The 22681-nt window shown below is 42.2% G+C and overlaps 1 protein-coding gene across 1 annotated transcript in view; it reads left to right on the top strand.

Annotated features, from left to right (window-relative positions):
• Window positions 1–916: 916 nt before the first annotated feature.
• Window positions 917–22681, top strand: part of AURKAIP1 (aurora kinase A interacting protein 1) — a 42523-nt gene continuing 20758 nt past the window's right edge. The window contains exons 1-3 of the mRNA XM_078642396.1: window positions 917–1049; window positions 13238–13328; window positions 20986–21446. Coding sequence (XP_078498522.1) covers window positions 13277–13328; window positions 20986–21446 — 513 coding nt within the window. The 5' untranslated portion in view covers window positions 917–1049; window positions 13238–13276. The remainder of the gene's footprint in view (window positions 1050–13237; window positions 13329–20985; window positions 21447–22681) is intronic.

Below are 22681 nucleotides of genomic sequence, written 5' to 3'. Positions count from 1 at the left end.
CCCTCTCCCATGAAATACCATTGTATACGACAGCCCATACCATGCCATACTATAAAATACAGTGACATACCACATTATACGGACAAGCCTTACCACGCTACATAATGACAGGCCATGCAATACTATCTAATGAAAGGCCAATACCATGACAGGGCTATACTATGGCAGGCCATACCGTATCATACCATACCATACAACAGGTCATATAATAGTATACAAGCCACATCATACAATGATAGGCTGTACTACACAATAGTACACTATATGACATGTCATACCATACTACACAATGACTAGCTATACCATAGTATACGATAGGCCATAGCACGTCATGCTATACAATGAAAGGCCACACCATACCTTACAAGTTACAATGAAAGGCCATGCTACACCTTATGTACAGCAGTCACACTATTTTGCAACGTGGAAAAAAAACATAGACACAACAAATAGACGTCAAGAAACCTCGACTGTTGGTTTTGCCAATGATTGTTTAGCTATGTGATTCGCTAACGGGATGGGGTTCACTTATTTTTTTGCTGGTTGGGTCATATACTATACCGCAGCTAACCGAGTGGGGCCAACCATATTTCCCTCCACCTCCTCCCTCGCCCTCCCTTGTCTCTTCCCATCCAGGAACGCAGGTAGCGTGCAGTTTAGCATGACCTCTCCAGCCTGGTCCAGCCAAAACACGCCATCACCACTTGCTGTGACTAAACCAACAAAAGTTTAAGAACTCCAGACAAGCTCAACTCCGTAACCTCTACTGCGCATGATTCCTGTAAGAACACCTCGGAAGCGCACGTACCGTTTCACAGCCAATCAGCACTCTGAATTCTGTTCTGCGCACTTGGATTGGCTGAAGTCTAGCCGGTGCTCCAGTCCTAGGTCACTTTATACATTCACAGATCTTCCCATTTTCAGAACATGTTCAGCCTTGGGATTGGTGGTTATGCGACCCGGAAGTGCTGAATGTATGCCAAAAGATATCCGCTAAAAAAATCAACCAAGGATACCCGAAATTAGGCTTATGTCGTGGACGGGTCAATGTAAGTAGTGGACATGTGACATCTGACTGAGACTATATTGTATTCTATAATGGAGTATTGTTTCCCGGGTTGTTGAGTGCCTGAATTGTACAATCTCCGTTAGAGGGCAGCGAGGGTCAGTGTTTTTAGGCTAAAAGAAAATCGTTATTGTGTATGAATGAAAGAAAAAGCAAAGTTTCTTAAGAGTGCTGGAAAAGGGTGTCATAACGTTACTCAACCCCCCCCCCCCCCCCCCCCATCATGATAAGTTTAATGTCCACTTTCTCTGCTTTAGACCTTTGCATTCTGTCATTGGAATGTGTTGTCTCATCTTGAGCTGGTCTTTTCTAACTTTGGAACCTAAAGTTCTGCGTTTATTTTAGGTTAACTACAAGTACCCAAATGCAAACAAAGGTGATTCTTGTACTGAATGGAAATACATAACTTCGCTGCTTCAAACGTACGCAATTGTGACCCCTTTTAAAACAACCTACAATGGGTGTCTGGTTTTTGTGGCTACTCGTTTGTTTGGGAAGTGTCGATTTAGAACTGCATCATGGTGCAGGGTGTCACACAACCTTCAATTTCAATGAAGACGTACAAGCATGCTAATTCAGAACGTCTACACGCATTGTTGTCTTTTTGGCTGTCCAATAGATCGTGCTGACTAGTGCCCCAACAGTCATGAAAGTGGAGCATCGTAGCAGCAGCTCACGCTGGTTAAGGCAGGCGGCGGCTCAAGCTGCGACAGAACAACGTTTATAACTGTTGCAAGCAAGGACGACTTGTTTAGGTTGAACGTATTGTTTATTGACTGCAATTTATAATGCTGCATACAAGCAGCACACGTCCTCTCTATCCTGCCACCCTCAGGCAACTGTACTTTTCTCCCTAGCAACCTAGAATGTTATACCCCACATTCTACTATTTCATTTACCACATTCACTTACTAATAAAACCCATTACAACCCCCCTTTTTTTATACAGCCTAAAAAACGAAGGGGCAGAACTACAAGAAAGTGCCGCAGCGCGGCATCGCAAGCCCTTTGGCTGCGCCACGCTGCAGCACTTTCAGAGTACAGGAATTCGACATATCTCCAATGATATGTCACATTCCTGTGCTCGCCCCTGCGCTGGCGCAGAAACAGCTGCCATGCGCCGGCGCAGGCACCCTTGCACCTTGGTGCAAGGGTGCCTGCGCCATTGGGAGATTGTTTTTGTAAAGGAAGGGGCCCCTTCCTGTACAAAAGCAATCACTGCAGGCATTTTCCTCCTTCAATTCATGCTGTAGCATGCAGCACGCATTGAAAGAGGAAAAAAACAAGGAGAAATGAAAACATTTCTCCTCGTTTCGCTTGGCTACACCACCTCTATGGTGGCGCAGCAAACTGATGCATTTGCAGGTTTACAATTTCTCGTAAATCTGGAAATGCATCAGTGGACATGGGTGTTGCTGTGGGTGTCCTACGCAACACCCATGTCCCGCCCCTAACACGCAAAATGTTGCGTGAACAGGGGCGATATTTACAAGCACAGGTTAAGTCAAGCAGGGTGACTTCCTGTGCTTGTAAATATCCCTTAGCAGGCTGCGCCACCGGTGCGTCACGCAGCGTGATGCACAGGCGGCGCATGGGGCTTGTAAATCTGCCCCTAAGACTTACTATATAAAAAAATAAATGCACTTAATTCATCATATCAACATGCAAGAAATATACAATAAATAATATATACTCTATACGTTTTCATGCACAGTCTTCTAACCATTTAGGTGGTTTTCTAATTCTCTTATTGCAGACATCTTCATCGATGTTACCACCCCCACATTTTCCTCAGGATGACCCTGTGTAACAATACCGTCACCTGAAACTTCATTCAAAGTATCAGACGGAGACATAACTTCCCCATTTGTGACCAGATTGTTGGACTCGCACTGATCACCATCAGAACCAGAAGGAACAGTAATAATACCATTACAATGAACAGTGTCATTTATATGTTCCGGGAAATCAATCGATGGATCCTGGACATTCCTGGAATGTTCATTACCCATCTCCTTCCAAGCAGGAGAGTGACCAAGAGCTATTCTTTTGAGATTCCATACTTTTCCACTGCTAAGTCTCACAGAATTTTCTAAAATTTCGGTAACCTCCTCAGGATCATAAAATGTATTCTCACCCTTTGTAACACAACCAGTTTTCTTGCCTCGGACCCAATCTCCCATCTAAATCTCCACAATTTTAGCACCATTTTTGGGATCACAGGACCGCGTACATTTTTCCTAGCGCATTTTTACATTCTGCCTCACTTCTTCAAAGGAACAACTGTCTACACCCAAACGAAACAACCATCTCGGGTGATATTTGGACCTGCCATTCCGCCCTCTCATCATAACAATAGGAGATACACCACGAAACTCATTTGTGGTAACCTTATAGGACCAAACGGTTTTCCTGAGTTGGGTCACCCAATCATTGTTACAAGCAATGGCCATTTGAATAACTCCCTTTATGACATGGTTGAATCTCTCAACCATGTCATTACCGCTTGGATTATAAAGTGAAGTAGTTGTGTGCATTGATTCCCACTCTGTCAGAATAAGATTTCGCTTTATGAGAAACAAACTGGACACCATTGTCAGTTAAAATGGTGTTTTGCAATCCTTTCAGACACAAACACTTGATCTAAACATTCTAAAACAGAGTCCGTATCAGCATGGTCAACAATTTTGGTCACAGGCCACCTAGTAAACAGATCAATGAAAACCAAAACATACCTTTGAGGCATACCAATTGGTCCCCTGACGCCCACGGCTACAGATTCCCATGGGTTTTGAGGACTGCCAATAATACACATGGAGGTCAGGCAGTAATTAAAGATTTATCAGCTCTGATGCAGTTAGTACATCCCCTCACAAATTTCTCAACGTCTTGATCAATACCAGGGCACCAAAACTATTTTTTTACCACTCAAGGCTCTCAAAATCAAAAAATTCTTACTAGACCTAACTGTAATGCACTTGACCTCTGTGAGCAAATGTGACAAGTTAACAAGCTGTAAAGGCATTTTTATTGCTCATTCACTTTGTGAGCAATAAAGATGCCTTTAAATCTTGCTTTGTTGTTACATTTGCTCAGCTTTCAGAGACAGAGGTCAAAAGTCAGTCTTCTTTCCTACTCGCCAAAAAGGGCGAGTAGGACCTAAAAATAGCTCACCCTAACTAAATCTGGCTCACAAATGCGAGCGGGCGAGTAGATTTGTCGAGCCCTGCCACCGCTTTCGTTCTTGATATACCAAAATAACCTTTTATGAGCCAAGTTGATAAGTTTTACTTAAACAAAAAGGAGAAACTACCCTTTCCTCTCATGTTCTTCTGTCAGTTCAGATCTGACTTCCCAAAATGGCCGAATATACTCTGCAATGTTACTTTTATTTGACCATTTACTATTAACATACTTTAACACCTCTTGTAAACAACTATTATTTCTGTATTCGGAATTCTACTCATCCACCTTAACAGCAGGTGCCCCACTGTCATGCACCAATGCTACTTGAAACCCATTGCAAATCTCACCCTCTCATTCATCCATCTGAATGGGCATTCTAGAAAGGAAAAGAAATCTGCCATAACATATTTTCCTCGCCTGGAACATTTGTAATTGTAATCTTGCATTTGTATGGATAATTCAGAAATCCTAGCTGAAGCTTTAATGGTACCCTCTGTAGTCAACAGGGGTTTATGGTTCGATCTAATAATGCAAGGTATCCCCCACACAAACGCCCAAAAATATTTCAGGGCGCAAGCCAAAGCTTCACGTTCAATTGTAGGATCGTTTTCTTCAGAAAGTGATCATGACCTTAATTGCATAAGCAATTATATTTTCAGTTCCGTTCTTATCAACTTTGATAACACCGCTCCTAGCCCCTTACTGCTAGCATCAGTGGTGAAAACATTGTCAGCACAGGGGTCAAAACTCTTCAAAGATGAAGCTTTTCCAATAGCAGCCTTAACATAAGGAAATTCTTCCACACACTGACTAAACAAGTCAACTTTGTTTTTGTTCTTCAACACTTGACTCATGTGGTAAGTTCTTTCAGAGAACCTAGGAACAAATTTCGCACAGTACTCTACCATCCCCATAAAGGAACGTACATCATCCTTACTATTAGGACTAGAGACCTCGTTGAGGATCCTGACTAAGGAAGGTTTGGGTCTTACACCATTCCCATCAATAACATGACCAGGGTAAGTCACTTCTTCTGCAAATGTGCACTTTGAAAATTCAGTAGTTCAACCCCTTGAATCTAACATTTCCAGTACATCAATCTTACCAATCTTTTCTCCTGTTCTTCTTTAGTGTTTCCAAAAACTAAAATATCATCCTGGAAGAATTTCACTCCAATAACCTTAATCTAAACATTAAATGTTGGAATACAGCTGCCGCAGAAGCTAATCCGAACGACATTCTCTTGAACTGGAAGCATCCTTCTGGAGTAATGAATAGAGTATAGTGTTTTGATTCAATGGACAAGGGTATCTATTGGTAGGCATGTAATAAGTCAATGGTGGAAAACCATTTAGCCCCTTCTAATGAAGCAACAATCTCGTTTATCCTCGGTAGAGGAAATCAGTCAACTACAATATTGTGTTTGAGATGGCGCAAGTCAACACACAGTCTCAATTTGCCATTTTGACGTCTGGCCACTACTAATGGAGAAACTCATACCAAGCTTTCTACTAGCTCAATAACCCCTGAAGACACCATTCTTTGTAATTCCTTGAAAACTTTATCACGGACCGTAAATGGCACGTTTCTGACTATGAATTTTTGATCCTGCGCAACTGTTTAATTGTATTTTGTGCTGAAAACCTTTTAGTTTCCCTAACTCCTTGCTAAAAACATTGGGGATATCCAACAGAATAGTGTCACCCATTTTCTTGCCCTCATCCATAATCAACTCCTATCGTTCACTGTTTGGATCAAGAATTATGTGTAATTTCTTTTGATCAAACCAACCCAACACTGGAGGTCCCTTTTTTTGCAACATACAATTTTCCCCTCGTGGATCTATTCTTGAACCTAAATCTGAACCATCTAAACCCAATCATGTCAATTCGTTCACCACTATATACTTCTGGTTTAATATCAGTTGGCAATAATTGTTCCTCTACTTTGCACACAATACTTTCCCCATAAGTCTTCATTGGTAATAGTAATGGGAGAACCTGAGTCTGCGTAAATTGGTAATTGAACATCACCAATGACTATTGAACATTCTGGGTTTTTTCCCAACCGTACCATGCATGTTTAAAACTAGGTTATTGCACAAACTAGCTACACTGTCGCACCCTTCTGTATTACTAGTAGATGACTCACCACCCTCATTATTTACGTCCTCGCTTACACATTTTATACATTTCATCTTTTTCCTAAATACTTTTGCATAATTTCCCAAAATCCTGCAATTGCTAAATTTTTTGCTTGATAGCTGGGCACTTTTTATTAAAAGCATGATGTTTTTTACTATAACAACCGTAACACCTGAGTTGCTCTTTTGGTTTTTTATCCTTCTTGTAATTTGTAGAACTATTTACAGGCTTATAATGTACTTTGCAAATAGTTTCACCTTCCTTATGATCTTTTTTTTAAGCAGACGCTTATTTACTAGATAAGTCAGTCTTTTTGCACAATTGCAACTACCTCATTCAAAGAAGAGTGACCATTTATCCATAGACGCGCCTGAATTGCAGGATTGCATTTATGGATTCATCCTTTTCCTGTTTTCGTTGGAATAAATTTAATCTAGTGATACCCATACACACTTTGGGTTTAAAATAAAAATCCAACTGGTGAATAGAAGCATCAAAGACATTCACATCCCCTCCGATTGTAGCTTTGGTAATTTGTGAATACACTTTACGACCATGAGGACTAATATAGTATCAGAGAATTCACGTTTTCTGTACTGCAGACATTTTCTTTGCATCGTCTATAGTCGCAGTGTAACTAAAAAAATATTCTGTCCATTCTCCCCAGGTAAATAAAGGTGCAGAACCTGATGGCTTAAATGGTTTAGGTTCAGTGATGTAACTTTGACCTGGCATTTTGATTCACAATTGTAGATGCAGGCAAAATAAAACAGAGGCTAATAATGTGTATGAGTGGGATTGTTCAGTGTCCAAACTTCACCATGAGTTATGGACAAGTCCACTGTTCATTCTTCACCACACAACATGAAAGAAAAGCAGAAACATCTGAAAATTGCCACCTTTAAGAAAATCTCGCCTTTAAAAATCACAAATTCCTAGCAGAAGTTCAACTAGATACGATGTAAAAAAAACAGATTTGTACGTACGTACAATCTTGAGTAGTGAAAATGGTGTGAGGAAATGCAAGTGATAAAATTTCAGTAAAACCAAAATGGCGGTGCGCGAGGTCACGCAACGTGACCTTGCGTAAGGATTTTCCTAGTATTTCCTGTGTCAGACACGTAACATCTGTGACGCATACCCTGCACGTCACCGCAGCTCCTCCGGCAACGGTTTCAACAGCGAGCCACTTACAAGTATTTGAATCAACACAACTCAGCTCGGTAAGTGGCAACGCTTTGACTGTAGCAGTTCCGGTTGAAGAAAGCGGTAGCTTCACAACGTTTCCATGGTATATTCCTCTACGCAAATCTTAGTGGCAGTGCTGTTTCCAAAATGGCTCCGCAGCACTACTATGGACAAGTTAGGTAGCTCCATGCAAGGGAAGAATTCCAATTAAAGAGGAACTGAGGCGGGTCCTTTTAGCCAGCTCGTTGCCAATTGTTGCAAGCAGGAGCGACTCGTTTAAGTTGGAAGTATTGTTTATTATATAAAATTAACTAGTGCATAATAAAAGCAGCACACGTCCTCTCGTTTCTGCCACCCTCAGCCAACTGTACTTTTTTCCCTAGCAACCTAGAATTTTATACCCCATATTCTACTATTACATATACCACATTCCAACGATTAAAACCCATTACAGCAATCACCCATTCAGCTCCTGGTACTGCTGCTCATCTCACTAGTACTGTCTTGTGCCAGAAGTAAGACAGCACACCTAGTAAAAAATTATTTCTTCAGTTTGACTTTTATAACCTCTCATGGAACCCTCATTGCACAGATTGAATCATAGTGAAGTCGGAGGCTATTCCAGTCTGGCCAACGACGTAAATGTTCCCAAATATCACTATCCCATTAAAGTGTTCTCAGAGACGAAAAGCTTTTGTGACAGCAATTAATATTATGAATATCACCGCTCGTTAAAAATCATATAATTAAATATTTTTATATTCAATATATGATGTAGGCTGCGCAAATCAGTGAACATGAATGTTGCTGACAGTTATAGATGAATGTTTTGACGTATCCAAGACGTTAAAACAATTTTTACAGACTGAATAACATTTTGCATATTTACACAATTGGCTGGCATAGACTGAGTTAGCACTTGAAGATCTTTATGAGGAATCTGTGGTGACAATATATGAAGCTCAAAATTCCACTTTTGTGAACCTGTGCACTCAGAGTATTGTGATCCTTGATATACTACGGTATACTTATTTTCTATCATGAGAGATTCTTGACTTTTGCTTACAATTAAATTAAAGGTCAGCCATCGTATTATCTTCAACACACAAAGATAAACTCTTCTTACAAGCCTTGTCGGCACTGAACATGTCCCACCTGCTCCTCAGCACCGGCCCCAATGATAATTTTTAGTGTATACATACAAATGTAGGGAGGCTGTTCCTGAAGTGGAAAGAAAGGTGAGGTTGGTATGTCAATTAGTCCTGGGGGTCAGGCTTCCTTTTTTGGAATATAAAGCCCTCACACACCCGAATAGGTGTCATGCTTCATCACTGGGCTTTTGCTCCTCTTCGGGCCAGCAGTGCAATTACCCACGGGAACCCCAAGAGGGTTCTTTATCGGAGAGCTTAATTTTTTGCTGTATTGATGAAAGCAGGAATGTGAAAGTAAGGTAGTTTGTGTAATAGTGTATTCAAACTACGAAGGGTGTACCGTTACGTTTTAATCAAGTGGTACCCTTGGAAGGGATAAAAACAAAGATTTGAATACTATCATTAGGAAACTTATGAGCTGTGACAGTCCCACAGTGTTCAATATTAGCCTTTTGTTTCTTCCACTGAGGTCGACATTTTCCACGCCTTTATAGTCCCAACGGGATCTGTGGTGTTTCTTCAGGACCCGAACGTAAAACCTCTACTCTACATTCAAGTGTGATATGCATTTGAGGTGTAAATGAGGAAAATTAGATTCACTATACCTATGTGTATGCTGATTTTATATCTCAAAATCCAACTTTTCTGGTGTTGTAATGATTGCCTCTTAGATCAAGGCAGAATACCGCATCCTAGCTGCAGTATCAATTAGTCCTGCACGGTTCTGCTTACAAGACCTACCCCTCTCTGATTGTCATTTTTAGTGTAGAACAAGGGTCGCATACCTTTTTAGCAATAAGTGCTACTTATGTTGAATGAAAATTATACCTGTAGGAAGCTGGCCTTTTTGTGTGGTAGCGCTAATGTAAGCGCACACCATGCAAAAAGTACAGAGGATCCTTGTCGGTTTACACGCCTTAAATTTATAATCCCAAGTACTCTATTTGTGGTAGTGTGGGCGATCAGCTTAGGCTTATCAGAGGGTAGTGTGAAGCATTTGTTGTACACACACAGCCAATAAATGAGATGCGCACTCAAGAAGGAAATCCTAGACCAATTTTGAAAACTAGCACAGATTTTTATATAATTGTAGACATCAAGATCATCGGAATCAGGTAAGTGCTTTCAGATTTATAGATTTTTGTATATATAGAAAAATGTAGTCGTATAACAGTTTTGAGGTATGAGCCTCGAACACGGTAATGTTATCATATGGGAGAAACATACACTGCAGAGATATACTTGCACATGTTTTCCGAGATTGCCTTCCAGGACTTGAGGTGCTTAGGGGCAAATGTCCAAGGAACCATCAGCAGTTCGGTTTTACAAAACCTGGTGAGTCTGAATGCAGAGGTGCTGGTCGCGTTGGTAGCCTTGAGTGCTACGCGTTAAAAGTCTATGGAAGAAGTACCTGCAAATGAAAGGCTGCAAGTGGGGACTCGGGGACTTTGGGACAAGCCCGACAGAACCCAAAAGGGGCCCTGGAGCACAGGGATACAGCTGGTTTACATGAACCCCGGGCTGGAGAGGCTTGGGTATAGAGGCTTTTAGTCCGGCGGGTCGCTGTAGTTAGAGGCTTTCACTTTGCTTTGGTGACCTAGAGAGGGAAAGAAAGCAGGGCAGCAGGACCACTGTCTGATGGTCTCATGGAGCCTGAAGTCCCTTGACGGTAGGTTGGCGTTGATGCTGCCTGGAATGGATACACAACAAGCTTTGCCTGCAGCATCTGCTCCGGTATCCAGGATTTTGGTGCTGGGCGTCTCCTGGGGGACCTGGCATTTCCAAACACGGCAGAAAGACGGATCTGACCTCCCAGAGCTACAAAGACATCTTCTTGAAGTGCTGCTCCCTCGGTGGACCCGATGGCCAGCAACACCGGTACCCGCGCAGATGCTGTCATTGCCTGCACGGGGATGGCTCCTCCACCCTAATGGAGATGCTGCTTGGTTGTTCAAGGCGAGAACAGTCCTTCACAGGTTTGGGGAGACTGTTCAGCTTCTATATGAGTCGGTCTATGTGATTGTCACGGTGCACGCAGCCAGGCAGGGTTTGGTGCCAATGTCGGTGCAGGTTCTCTGTTCTCATGACTTCGGCTCTTCTTTATCCTTCCTTTGGTTCTCAGTAGACGAATATGAGTTTCTGGTGTCAGAGGAAACCACCTAAATACTGAATTTAGGGCTGTTTAGAGGACTGTAGGGTAGTAGCCAATGGCCTACTTACACCTGGATTGACTACACCCCTTATATGACCTAGAGGTTTCCTAGATGGGGAAACCTTCCCTCACCTGTCCACTGTAGGTGGCCCACCTTAGGGGTGTGCCTAGCCTGTAAGTGTGGCACGCATTCTCACTATCTAATTATTCTACCTGGACCTCAGGTCATGGGGTAGTGTTCCCCAGGTCTGGGGGAAGCCATAGTTGCATATGAAAGGTGGCAGGAGCTTTGAAGCCTCTGTCCTGATATGATTATTTTACTTGCCCTCCTGCCTGAGCAGGTGTGATCATCTTCCTCCGGTGCAGGCATTGTTTCTGGCCTCTGTCAGTGCTGACTCTCACCTAGAGGGGTGAGAAACATGTCTGTGGTGGCAGGCTGGATGGAACCAGTTAGCCAGCTCACTAGAGGACTAGGTTTTCAGGGAGCATCTCTGAGGTTCCCTCTGGATTCATTTCACAATAAATCCGACACTGGCATCAGTAAAGATTTGTTGAGACGAGGTGTTTGATTCCAATCACCATTATTTTCACTGCAGCCATTATGTAGCTGTATAACTTGTAATAACCAGTGCCCAGTATATACCTTTAACATGGTTGCCTGATCACTTGCAATGGCCTAGTAATGGGACTATGCATCACAGGGGCATACCTGCTCATGTAGATATGCCCTCACATGGATTATAATGCACCCTGCCTTAGGGCTCTAAGGCCTGCTGTAGGGGTGACTCACAAATAAGACATGCAGTGCATTTGGGTATTGAACACAGGGAGTGTGCAATGTTGTGTATTCATAAAGGCTTGCACCCCTTCACGCATCCTGGAAGTGGCAGTCTGCATGCAGTTTTTGTGGGGGTCCCTTTGGGTGGCATAATATAAATTGCAGCCCACAGGGACTGTTTAGTACCGAGGCCCTGGGACATTTACCAGGGACTTACAGGGGTGCTAAAGTATTTGCCAATTGGATTACAATTGAACACGTTGCAGTTTTTAGAGAAAAAGCACTGGCACTGAGGCATGTTTAGCTGGTATCCAGTGCTCATCCAGTCAAGAATGTCAGTACCAGTGGGCAAAAAGTGGGGTGACCATGTCAGAAAGGGCTATTTGCTACAATACTGAGGTACTAATATTATCAGTGTGGTGGTAATGACCAAGTCAGACTATGTTACATTATTGGCCACCCAAGCAAGATTACCAACTGTGATTACCTCCGTGCACCAGGCAAGGTTGCCAGCAATAATGTTAAAATGGCTTTAGCTATTTACAATGCATGTACAGAGTTAATACATGAGTCATAGCTGCAAAGCTTCTGGCACCAAGGAAATAACTTTAATAATGCTTCCTCAGTGCCTCATTATTTCTCTCTCAAATAACAGCTTTAAATATAGTTTAGAAATCCAGTCATTCGTCAACGAGTGTGAGCTAAGTGTATGAGTTCTGAAAACAGACACATTTTGTTCAAATAAACACTTTTCAATTTTGGGATGCTTACAATAATTCAACCAAGCTAAAGCTTTTACTTTAGTATGCTGGCCTGCACAAAGGCAAGTTACTTACAGTCAGTTGGAGAGCTACCAGTAGCTCATAAAGTATTTGTCGGAGAAACCTGAGCTAGACCCTCTGAATTGCATACTGTGCTGGGCTGCACTTCTGGGAGCAACTTCTAGGGTAGTGGTGAACTACCAGTAGCTCCTGAGCTGCCTGTTTGAAGCCTCTGTATCAAGTATAAGAGGCAACACTCGAAGCAGGACAACAATCTAGGGTAATAGTTAAATCAACAAGATCTACAGGCCAACTCCTAGTTTCACATAAATTCATTCACCAAAACTCTAAAGGTAGCGAAAGAACCATCATGCACATTTTGACTATCTATGAGATTGCAGAGTTGACAGCAATTGTTTGCTGCCTAAGGGTTAGGGGATTAGCAAGAAGTGTCTTCTTCATAACTTGGTGCGTGCATTGACTGCTTCGTCAAATCGGGGTGTAGCTGAGGGCACTCCAGGTGTAGCAGTTGATACCACTTTCTACCATTAAGTGATTTGAATATAATGCACGCTAACAGGCCAACATTACATCCTCCTATACGTAGCTCATTACAGGACCAAATTTAAAAATAATTCCTTTTTTTCCAAAGATGTCTTTGAAGATTCTTAGGCAAAACCGAGCTAAACCAGAATTTTCAACTGTATGACTTTGCTCAACCAAAGTCAATAGTGCTATTGTTCTAACTTTTCTGTTATGAATATTGCAGCGGTTCAAGAATGGGATTTAAAATGTGTTCTTGTTTTGACAGACGTATCTATGAAAGAAGCTGAATGAACAAATTAAAATCATGTGGTTCTCACGCCTAGGCGCTCATTTGGCAAAATCATCCAGATTTACAGGTAATGAAAGCTACTTTTTGTATTCTGTCAATCAGTGCTAGATGTACTTCAGTTCTTAGAATAGCCATTACGTTCCGTACAAAATTAACTTTACAGATTTCTTTTTTTATTCAGTAACATCATTTTTAAATTACTTCAGAAAGTTCCAAATTCAATATTAAAAAGCTACTGTCATTCAAATGATCATTTCATTATTATTGGTTAAATATCCGGTTCTGCTTAACCTGGCACATTTCACTATTATTGGTTAAATATCCTGTTCTGCTTAACCTGGCACAATCAGTATAGTTTGCAGCACTGAAAATAACATTGTGAACAATAAAGGTTTAGAGCCACCATTGCTGTCGGAATGCTGCTATATCTAAAATTTGGAAAGTGTAAACTTAGTGCGTAACCTTCTATAGTACTGACAAAATAATAAAAATGAATATTTGCTTGTATCATCCAAGGGATCTCCAATCATAAATGTCTACACCTTCTTTTCCAGCATCTTATGTACTGACCAGTTGGCAGAACACCCTCATCTAGAGTAGAATGAACCCATGCACAGTGCAACGTAAATAATATTTATTTCCCTATATGACTTGATGAGTAAATACTGGAAGCACATTCTATTGCTTCTTGCACCTGATGAATTCATCATTCGTACCCATTCCCAGTAACCATCTCTGTCACTCTTTTTGATGTTAGAGATGGCCACTACTGTTCTATGTCCATCTCGACATAGGTGTTGTGATATGAGGAAGTAAATGGAGACCTGCAGTTTTGTCTGTTCTAAGCGGATCCCATAATGTATCCTAGAATAAGACACTCTTGTACACAGACCCATTGTAAAGGGGGTGCAGGCCAGCCAGGGGAATGACACTCCTAACATCGATTTCTTCACAGAAGGATTGAACAAATTAGCTGTAGACAAGATCTAAAGAATAAATGTTCTACTTTTCCTCCAGCTGCCGCTAGCAGTTCCCTATTTAATAAAGGATACTTAAGACTGACTTGCCAGTGTGCACCATCACTGAAACAGAGGTGGCATCTCCCCTCCCCATTTTTTGTTTTTATTAAAGTCCATTTATGGCTGTGATTAGGATGGATTTCGACCTGATCACTTGGACTTACCCTCTTCCTGTGTGAAAACGCCCAACAAATCCAATGTGATTATCTCCTCATTATTATGTTTTTAATGTTAAAATTAAAGCGCGGGTGCCGCGATTATAGCAAAAATAAAGAAATAGAAAAACACATCTGTTTCTTTACTTTTGCTATAATCGAGGTACCCGCGCTTCAGTTTTAATGTTAAAAGAAAAGCGCGGTGCCGCGGTTATAACAACAAGTAAAGAAATAGATTTTTTTTTTGTTTCTTTACTTTTGGTGTAATCGCGGCACCTGCGCTTTACTTTTAACATTAAAAGTAAAGCGCAGGTGCCGCAACAGTTGTTGCTTATTTATTTTATGCAACTAACCACCATTGACAAAGCTTATAGTCCTCGCTAGTTGTAGGTATAATGTTACACATGTTATCATATATCTGGATGCAATGACAGAAACAGCAAAATACCAGTCTGGCAGCACACTATGCTAAACACAGATTTTTAGCTTATGTGTTTTAAGCCACGTCCTTAATTGCACCTGCCACGCCCCTTTGAAACACCACTTGTTTTTTCATCCCACTTATAGCCCACTGTACCTAGGCTCTGGCAAATGACAGAACGCTGTACCACGAAGGTACGAGTTCAAGAGGTTATGTGACCTTTTGAACAATAGCTGGATGAAGGGGAGGGTATGAGTCGATGGCTGCTTTGATACATTATCATTTCACTAAGCAGTGGCGTGTAGCAGCTAGCTTCTGTGCACTCTTCTCTCTGAAAGGGAAAAGAGGGGGGGGGCGTTGCAGCATGGTAGTTTACAATAGTGTGGGCAGCCGACCATTTCAAAGGCAGTACTAAAATGTGCACCACTGCATCTCCACAGAACAGCACTTTAGTATGCAGATTCCTTCTTATTAGTGCCCAGAAACTACATGGCTTTGACCACTACTCTTTGCACCACTTCCCCAAAAAACAATAATTGTTCTTCCCCAGCACTGCTGGTTTGGTAGATGAGAAGTGTGAAGGTAGGGGCTGTAGTTTCTATTGCTCTGTTGAAGAAGTTTTTCGACAGGGCTTTTCCTTTTGTGTGTCAGACTATGGCTGCTTTTGGATATTTCTTTTTGACGTATTAAGTCACGCTTAAACTCCCCACTCCCTCTCAAAACATCTTAATAGTCATTGCGAGTCCCAGTTTTTAGGTGTGACTAGAGTAAGTTTCAGCTATTTGCCAGTAGGTCTGGCAAAACACTTATAAGATCCCAAAGGCTTGTTTTGTGTTTGTCCCTCCCCTGGAGCATGGATGCTTTACCTGTGACTTTCCACTGCATATTTTTCAGGCACTACTTTTTGTGTTTTTGTTTAAGCATCCAAAGCAAGTGTTTTGTGTTTCAGCTGTTTCCCCCGTGTACATCTTTCCCATCCTTGTTTCCTTTTTTTCTCCATCCGTAGCCTCTTTTTTCTTCCTTCCTCCCATATACCTTCACTTGTTTTCCCACCCCTTCCTTGTTCTTTTGATTGCCCCAAATCACCAGACCACTCTCCATTGTGATTCTGTTACCCCATCCACTCCCACGTGTGCCCTCTGGTTTCAATTTGCACCTCTAGCCTCTCCAGGCCACTCGCCATTGTTCATGTGCTTCCACAGCTCCTCCCACTCAGACTCTGTTGTTGGTGTGCTACCACCATTGTCTCTCCCACCACCTGAACCCTTGTCTAACACCCGCCCGCCCTCCATGTTGACTCATCCCGCAACCCATTGCCCTATGTTTTTAATAAAAAAAAAAATCAATGGTCGTGCTGCGTCATAGTGCTATTTATGAAACAATTTCTTAGTCATTCTGCTCAGCAGCTGCAATGCTCTACAACGTTGCTAAAATCATTGCAAGGTAAATAGCTCTAAAAGGCGAGACCTAAAGTGTTTGCCAATGGTTGTTATATATAAAGACCATTATGGTGGTATGTCAATATTGGGGAATCATACCTGTTGCAATAATGGTGTTTTCAACTCTAACTACGAAGCATATTCCCATTACAGAGACCCATTTCAACACATTTGAAGGAATGTAGTTGTGGCCCCTGGGCCTTCCTCAGTTCATGAATTGTCAAAGACACTTCACTTCCTTTGATGAAAACCGATGTATCCACTTTAGCAGTGCCATGCTAAGGGGAAAATGTATCTCCCTTGGGATGTTGAAGAATTGACTGTGAAAAATATTGTCACCTAGGTACCTACTGAAATCCAATTGGTGGGGGGTGTAGGAGAACATATACCCGGTTTACCTATGGCACAGTATTCCAGAAAACACCAGGATCCAGTTCTGTCAGGCTACAGTTCATACTGGTGAAGTATAAATCAGAAGAAGATTGCTCATTATGCATTGTAACTAAAACTTACTTTTGCAAGAGTCAACGGACTACAAATAAGTAAATAGTCAGAGTCCAATAAACTATGGATGCTCTTGGTGGGAACGGTTTATCCTGGGTATAGCTTTTTCCATCTAGGTGTATATTTTGTTATCCCAGAAGGTAACCTTACGGTGTGAAACTCTGTAGAGGCAGTGGGAAAAGTCAATTAATTCTTTATGGTGGGCAGATAGGCATGCTGCAAGGGCCCAAGAAGGGCAGGGGAAAATAGATAGTATATACTTGCTTATAGCCAGGAAATTTTGCACAAGTTCCTCGAAGGCAAATTACTCTAAAATTTGAAAGAAATTAATGAAAGTTCAGGTCTCCTGTTTTGGAGTCCAGCCACGCGCCAACTAACCCTAAGGGTTGTTTTAAGAAAGGACCCTTTGTCATGGTGGATGACGCTTCTGATAATATTTCTGTATCCGTACCTCCCATAATCAAGTGTCCTCTCACTTGAGGGTTAAGACACCCAGGACCATACTTCAAGCATACTCTTTTGGTCCATTCTGTACCCTAAAATTTCACTGATCATACAAAGTTATTCTCTGGTAACCTGGTCTAAGCACACACTACCTCCTTCTCGCTCTGCTCCTCCCACACTCCTACTGTTTGGTTGACTGTCACGGTTATTGTGTTATGCAAATCTGGCATATGTATTCTAGTTCTGTGCAAAGTGTGCTAATACCCACCATAGAAAAACACAGTAAATGGAATAAATAAATGAAATTCACTGAAAGTCCTGTTAGGCGGACGCAGCTGTATAGTGATTATTATCCTCATTAGCTGGGGATGTATGATGGGATAGGAGGTTTCCCATAGAGATTTACCATTGGCCCCAGTCAGCCAACTTTTGGTGAATGTATCTATTTTCAGTATCTGAACCAAGTTAAAAGGTCAGTCTAACTGGGATGTGATTTGACCATTTCTTGAGAACGACCCCTATTGTTTTTTTCCTTTCCGTCAGTAATCCAGGTTAGTTAGATAATTTTGTCTTCTTTTGTTTAATCCTGTTTGTAGACCATTCAAGTGAAGTTAATGTGACCGTGGCTTTAAAATGATTTGGAGAACGCAAAGTAACTCCCTTTCAGGCAGGTCAATCACATCAACAAAAATAAAATTGCAAGTAAATGATTTACGTTGAGTTCAATGCATTAAACATCTGATGTTGCTGTTGCCAGGGTTACTGAGCCAGGCAAGCCTCATCTTGGCAATAACTGGTGTTGGCTTCTGGACCCTTGGCCTATAAATTACTTTAATAAATTGGTAATAAGTAGGGAACCGCAATAAAACCTATTAGTCATGCATATCCAAGGCCGTAATACCAGAACAAAGCCGAAGTGTGGTAAAACCACGTAGCTGCCTTTCACTTTGTAAAGGCAGCCATTGGCCAATCATATACTGACTTGTCATTGGCGTGTACTGCAGTATACCACAAAGTTAACTCGATATACAGTGGCGCAATAGATATATAACTAAGGGACAGATTTATATTGTATTGTTACCCTTTGTGTCACGCATTGTGTTGCAGGGGCGATGCAATAGTTAATTCAAATTTACGAAGCAACGCAAGGCCACCACGTGCGCTCCTGTGTTGCTTGGGAAATCTTGACGAACACAAGATATTGCAAGTCTCTCAACTCTGCTGTATATACTACCATTGGGAATGTTTATTTGATCACTGTTGGATGCTGCCTAGGTGTTTGTAGGTGTTTCTCGGGAAGAATACAAAGTGGCCTACTGTTAAAGTAAAGATGTAAAAGGAACGTACAATACAGCAGCTCTTCTTTGGGTTAAGTTCTCACTCAGAGGCCAGTAGAGCATTTGTTTAGTACTGAATAAAGAGTCACTGAACCAGCAGTGTCTGGTCTATGAACCAAGAAGGTTAACAGAAACTTAGATCGGGCAGCCATTCTGTCTGCCGAGAAGAACTATTCCATGTCATCCATTCGCTATATGGTTGTGAAGAACAATCTTCCAGTCTCTCTCAGAGCCACATCATTTACTGATCTCCTTCGAAGTCTTTTCTGGTGCGCCACACAACAAATCAACCAACAAGTTCCAATAACTAAGACTGCTAATTGCTCTGAAGTTAACATATATGGGGAACACACTTCGTGTACTACATACATAGACTATATTATGCTCCTTCACAGAGGACCTAGTCAGCCTTAAATACGTTCCAAGCCAGCGGCAAAAGATAGCTATACTGGAGATCTGATGCACCTGTGCAGCTACCCTCTCATTTCCATCTTTTCTTGGAGGAGATTATGGGAGATCTGGTGTTCACCTCTAGGCCAATAACCTAAAATAGGGGGAACAAACTGTGCAACTTATAACAGATAGCCATATGTATGTGTCTATTTACGTGAGTGCTACCATAGCACTGTGTTGCCATTTCAGAGTGATAGCCCACTAGGCTGGTGCTGAATAGATAAGAGCTACGGTTGTTCAGTGGAGTGTTCTGCGATTGTTTGGGACTGTCCCAAGAAGGAAATAAGTTGTTTCCATTTCAGTCAGGTCTGCTCTGAAGGCTGTATCTCGGTTTCCCAGTCTGTAAACATTGAGAGAGCTTATAAGCAGGCTAAACTATCAATGTTAACTGATATATTTCATTTGTGCGCTTTCCAACAGGCAATAAGCAGTGTGGGACGACTTCTACCCAAGTCCTACCTCTTGACTGTTCTGACGAATGGCAGCTCTGCTGATTTGATTGCGTACAAGATGAATGTATTCTTTTGAAAAGTCAATCGCTAAACTGAGACATAGCAGTTATTGGTATAGAATTTGGATATAGAGGTGGCACCACCTGCTGTTTAGCAAATTGACAGTTTGTAGTATGCACTATGATAATAGAAGGCAGTGTATGGGAATTTACCTCTTTTCCTTAAACCCTGGTTGAATATCTGTATAGAGTACATATGTAGATTAGCTCTCTGAATCACCTGATGCCCCTATGAAGTAGTACTGGCCATGTACATTTCTGCTTTAGCTGTTTATCTTGGTAACCACCTAGTACAGTGGTTCTTAACCCCTTCGCCGCGGGGGGGAGGAGGACCGCGCGCGGCGGCCGCGATACTCATGACGAGCCCAGCTCGTCATGACGAGCCCAGCTCGTCATGACTCTGCCCACTCCCGTTGAACGCCCGCACAGGAGGGGAATTAGCCCCACTGTGCCTCATGACGAGCTGAGCTCGCCATAAGCGCCGAATGAGTTAACCTGTGGTCCGGGGATCCCTGGCGGTCTGCGAAGACTACTCAGGGGGTCCGTGTCTGCTTAGAAAAGTTAGTAATATTAACAGATCAATAAAGCGCGTACAAAAAAGAAAAAAGTGTACATTTTAAAACGTTCTGTAAATGTGAAGGAACTTGAAGTTGGAGGTTCAACATTGTTTGTATCCTCAGATTGATTTACGGGAGCAGTGCAAGTGTACCAAACAGAAAATACTATGGACAATGAGTGGTCTCAATTGAATTTAGAGAAGTTCCAACTTTCCTATTAAAATGTTTTTTTTTTAAATAGGTTTATTTGTCAATATATTGTCTCGTGTTTGATGGATGCCTGTTTCTGTATTTTTAGTGTATTGTTTTGTGGTTCAAATCAATCAAAAAGGCTTAGGGTTTGGGATTTGGGTATTTGGGTAATGATTAATTTCAATAAAAATTTAGTCAGGGTCCATGGGTTCCACTAGTGATTAAGTGGGATCTACTGAAGTCAAAAGGTTAAGAACCACTGACCTAAGACATACATGGCAAAGGCAGGACAGATAGAGAGGCCTTAAATTGAGTGAAAATGTAAGATGCGTTGATAAAAATGTTTCTGGTAAACCTCCACATTACCATATAGTAAGAATTAAGCATACCAAATCAAACACTACGGACCTTATTCTCCTTCGCTTTTGTCCAAGTTCTACCCTTCTTCCAGTGTAGCCATGGTTCGCAGATGTTGGCCCTATCCTGAGTTTTTCCTTGTGTTACAGTAGTAAATTAACAAGAATATCCTCAAAATGAAGGAATTTATTAGAATTGACTAAACATGAATCCTTTTTACCTAACAAGCTGCATTGATAAGGCAACACACACATAGAGATAGGATTGAGTTATCAGTTAAATGGCATTCCTTGATTAAACTTAACTGAGTCCTTTTTTTTCTCCTACTGCTATAGGTACATTTCTGTCGAGGCCTTTGTCTTCCAGCGTACTGACTTCTAATGGTGCAGTGAGTTACAGCACACAGCACACCAGTAAAGGTGGAGGTCCCCCACAGAGATGGTATGCACTCGATCCAGAACTGGAAGACATGCTTGTGCCTCGGAGGCTCTCCATCACACCCCTAGAAAGCTGGCTCTCGATTCGTTACGCTTTGCCCAAGGTGGAGGTGTTGGATCTTCATGAAAAGATCGCTTATGATCCGAGTGCCCAAGCCCCTCTCTTTGACTGCCCCCCTGCTGAGCCTGCAGCCCCTCTAGACGAGGCACACGATGAGGCACATGAAGGTAGTATGCACTGTAAGAACATTTTGAAAATCCGACGGCGGAAGATGAACCGTCACAAATACAAGAAGCTGCAAAAAAGGACAAAGTTCCTGAAGCGGAAGATCATGGACAACCGGAAAAAAAGAAAACAGGTGAGGGCCTAGGAAAAGCAGATCACAGAAAACTCTCACGTTCCGGGTATTTGAGGGCACTCTAGCATTGAGAATCTCCATTAATGCAGTTTTTATACTTTTAGTGAAACCTCTAATAATGGACATTGTTCTCATTGTCTTTTATTTCTCTGCACTCGCAAGACCACTATCTTTCATTGCAATGAGATAGTATACTGGAACACCAGAACCCCACATTACCTATCTCATCGAAATTAAGACAAGTGTTTCCTTGAAGACTGCTCGGCAGTCTAAAAAAGCCTCTTTGTTAATTTTTTTGTTTCTTGATTTTTTTGTATTTGGCTGTATATTCACAGGTATTGCAAGGCACCAACGAGTTATATGGCAATATAGATAAAGTAGACCACAGTCTAAGTTCCTTATAAAGTCACAGTTCTCTAGAGTGACTCTTTTGCGTATAGTATTTACATTCATTCCTCATGCACACCCCTCACCCTCCACAGTACTTTTTAGGTCTCGCTGAAGCAATGCGTAAGCATTGTTCGGCGAGATTATAGTAAGAGGCTTTCAAAAGTCTTCCCACTGCGGATTACGTGCAGTTCATGTGAGCCAGGCGCGTGCACATCACCAGCCACATCGCACACCATACACCATTTGTCTGAGCCTCGGCATCAGACTTCAAAGGCATCCGCCCCCCCCCCCATCAGACTTCAAAGGAATGCGCTCCGCCATTTGTTGAGCCTCAGCATCAGACTTCAAAGGCATCCGCTCCCAAGCCGCTCCCCCGCCCCCGGCTCCCAATGCCTCTCCCCCGCCCCCAACCCCTACCACGCAATGCAGAGTCCCGTAATGAGTCACTAACATCCTATTTGGTTCCTGCGTGTGGCCTTACGCTGTCCTCTCCAGGGCGGCGCGGGAGTTCCCCGTCAGCACGGCGGCGCTCCCAGTCACATCAGATCAGAAATAATAACATCTGAGTCAACTAACAAAGCTGGTCACCCGCTTCCTCTCACGACCCAACCGCAGCGCGTGCCTCAAGCCTTGCAGACCAGACACGTTTATTTTACACCATTGCCCCCTTCATTTCCTCATATTTCAACTCTTTGAAGGGCCGTCGGCACATCAGAGGGTTTTAATCTGGCGTATAGCTTTAAAAATATCGTAGGGCATTTCGTAATTTCAGACATACGAAAAGGTTGGACTCGCCGACTCCCAAAATCAACTTCCTGAGGCACTCTATCTGCGGACTTGGTTTT

Source organism: Lissotriton helveticus, chromosome 5_1 (genome assembly GCF_964261635.1).
Source record: "Lissotriton helveticus chromosome 5_1, aLisHel1.1, whole genome shotgun sequence".
NCBI classification, from domain to species: domain Eukaryota; kingdom Metazoa; phylum Chordata; class Amphibia; order Caudata; family Salamandridae; genus Lissotriton; species Lissotriton helveticus.
This window is presented reverse-complemented; position numbering and strand designations above follow the sequence as displayed.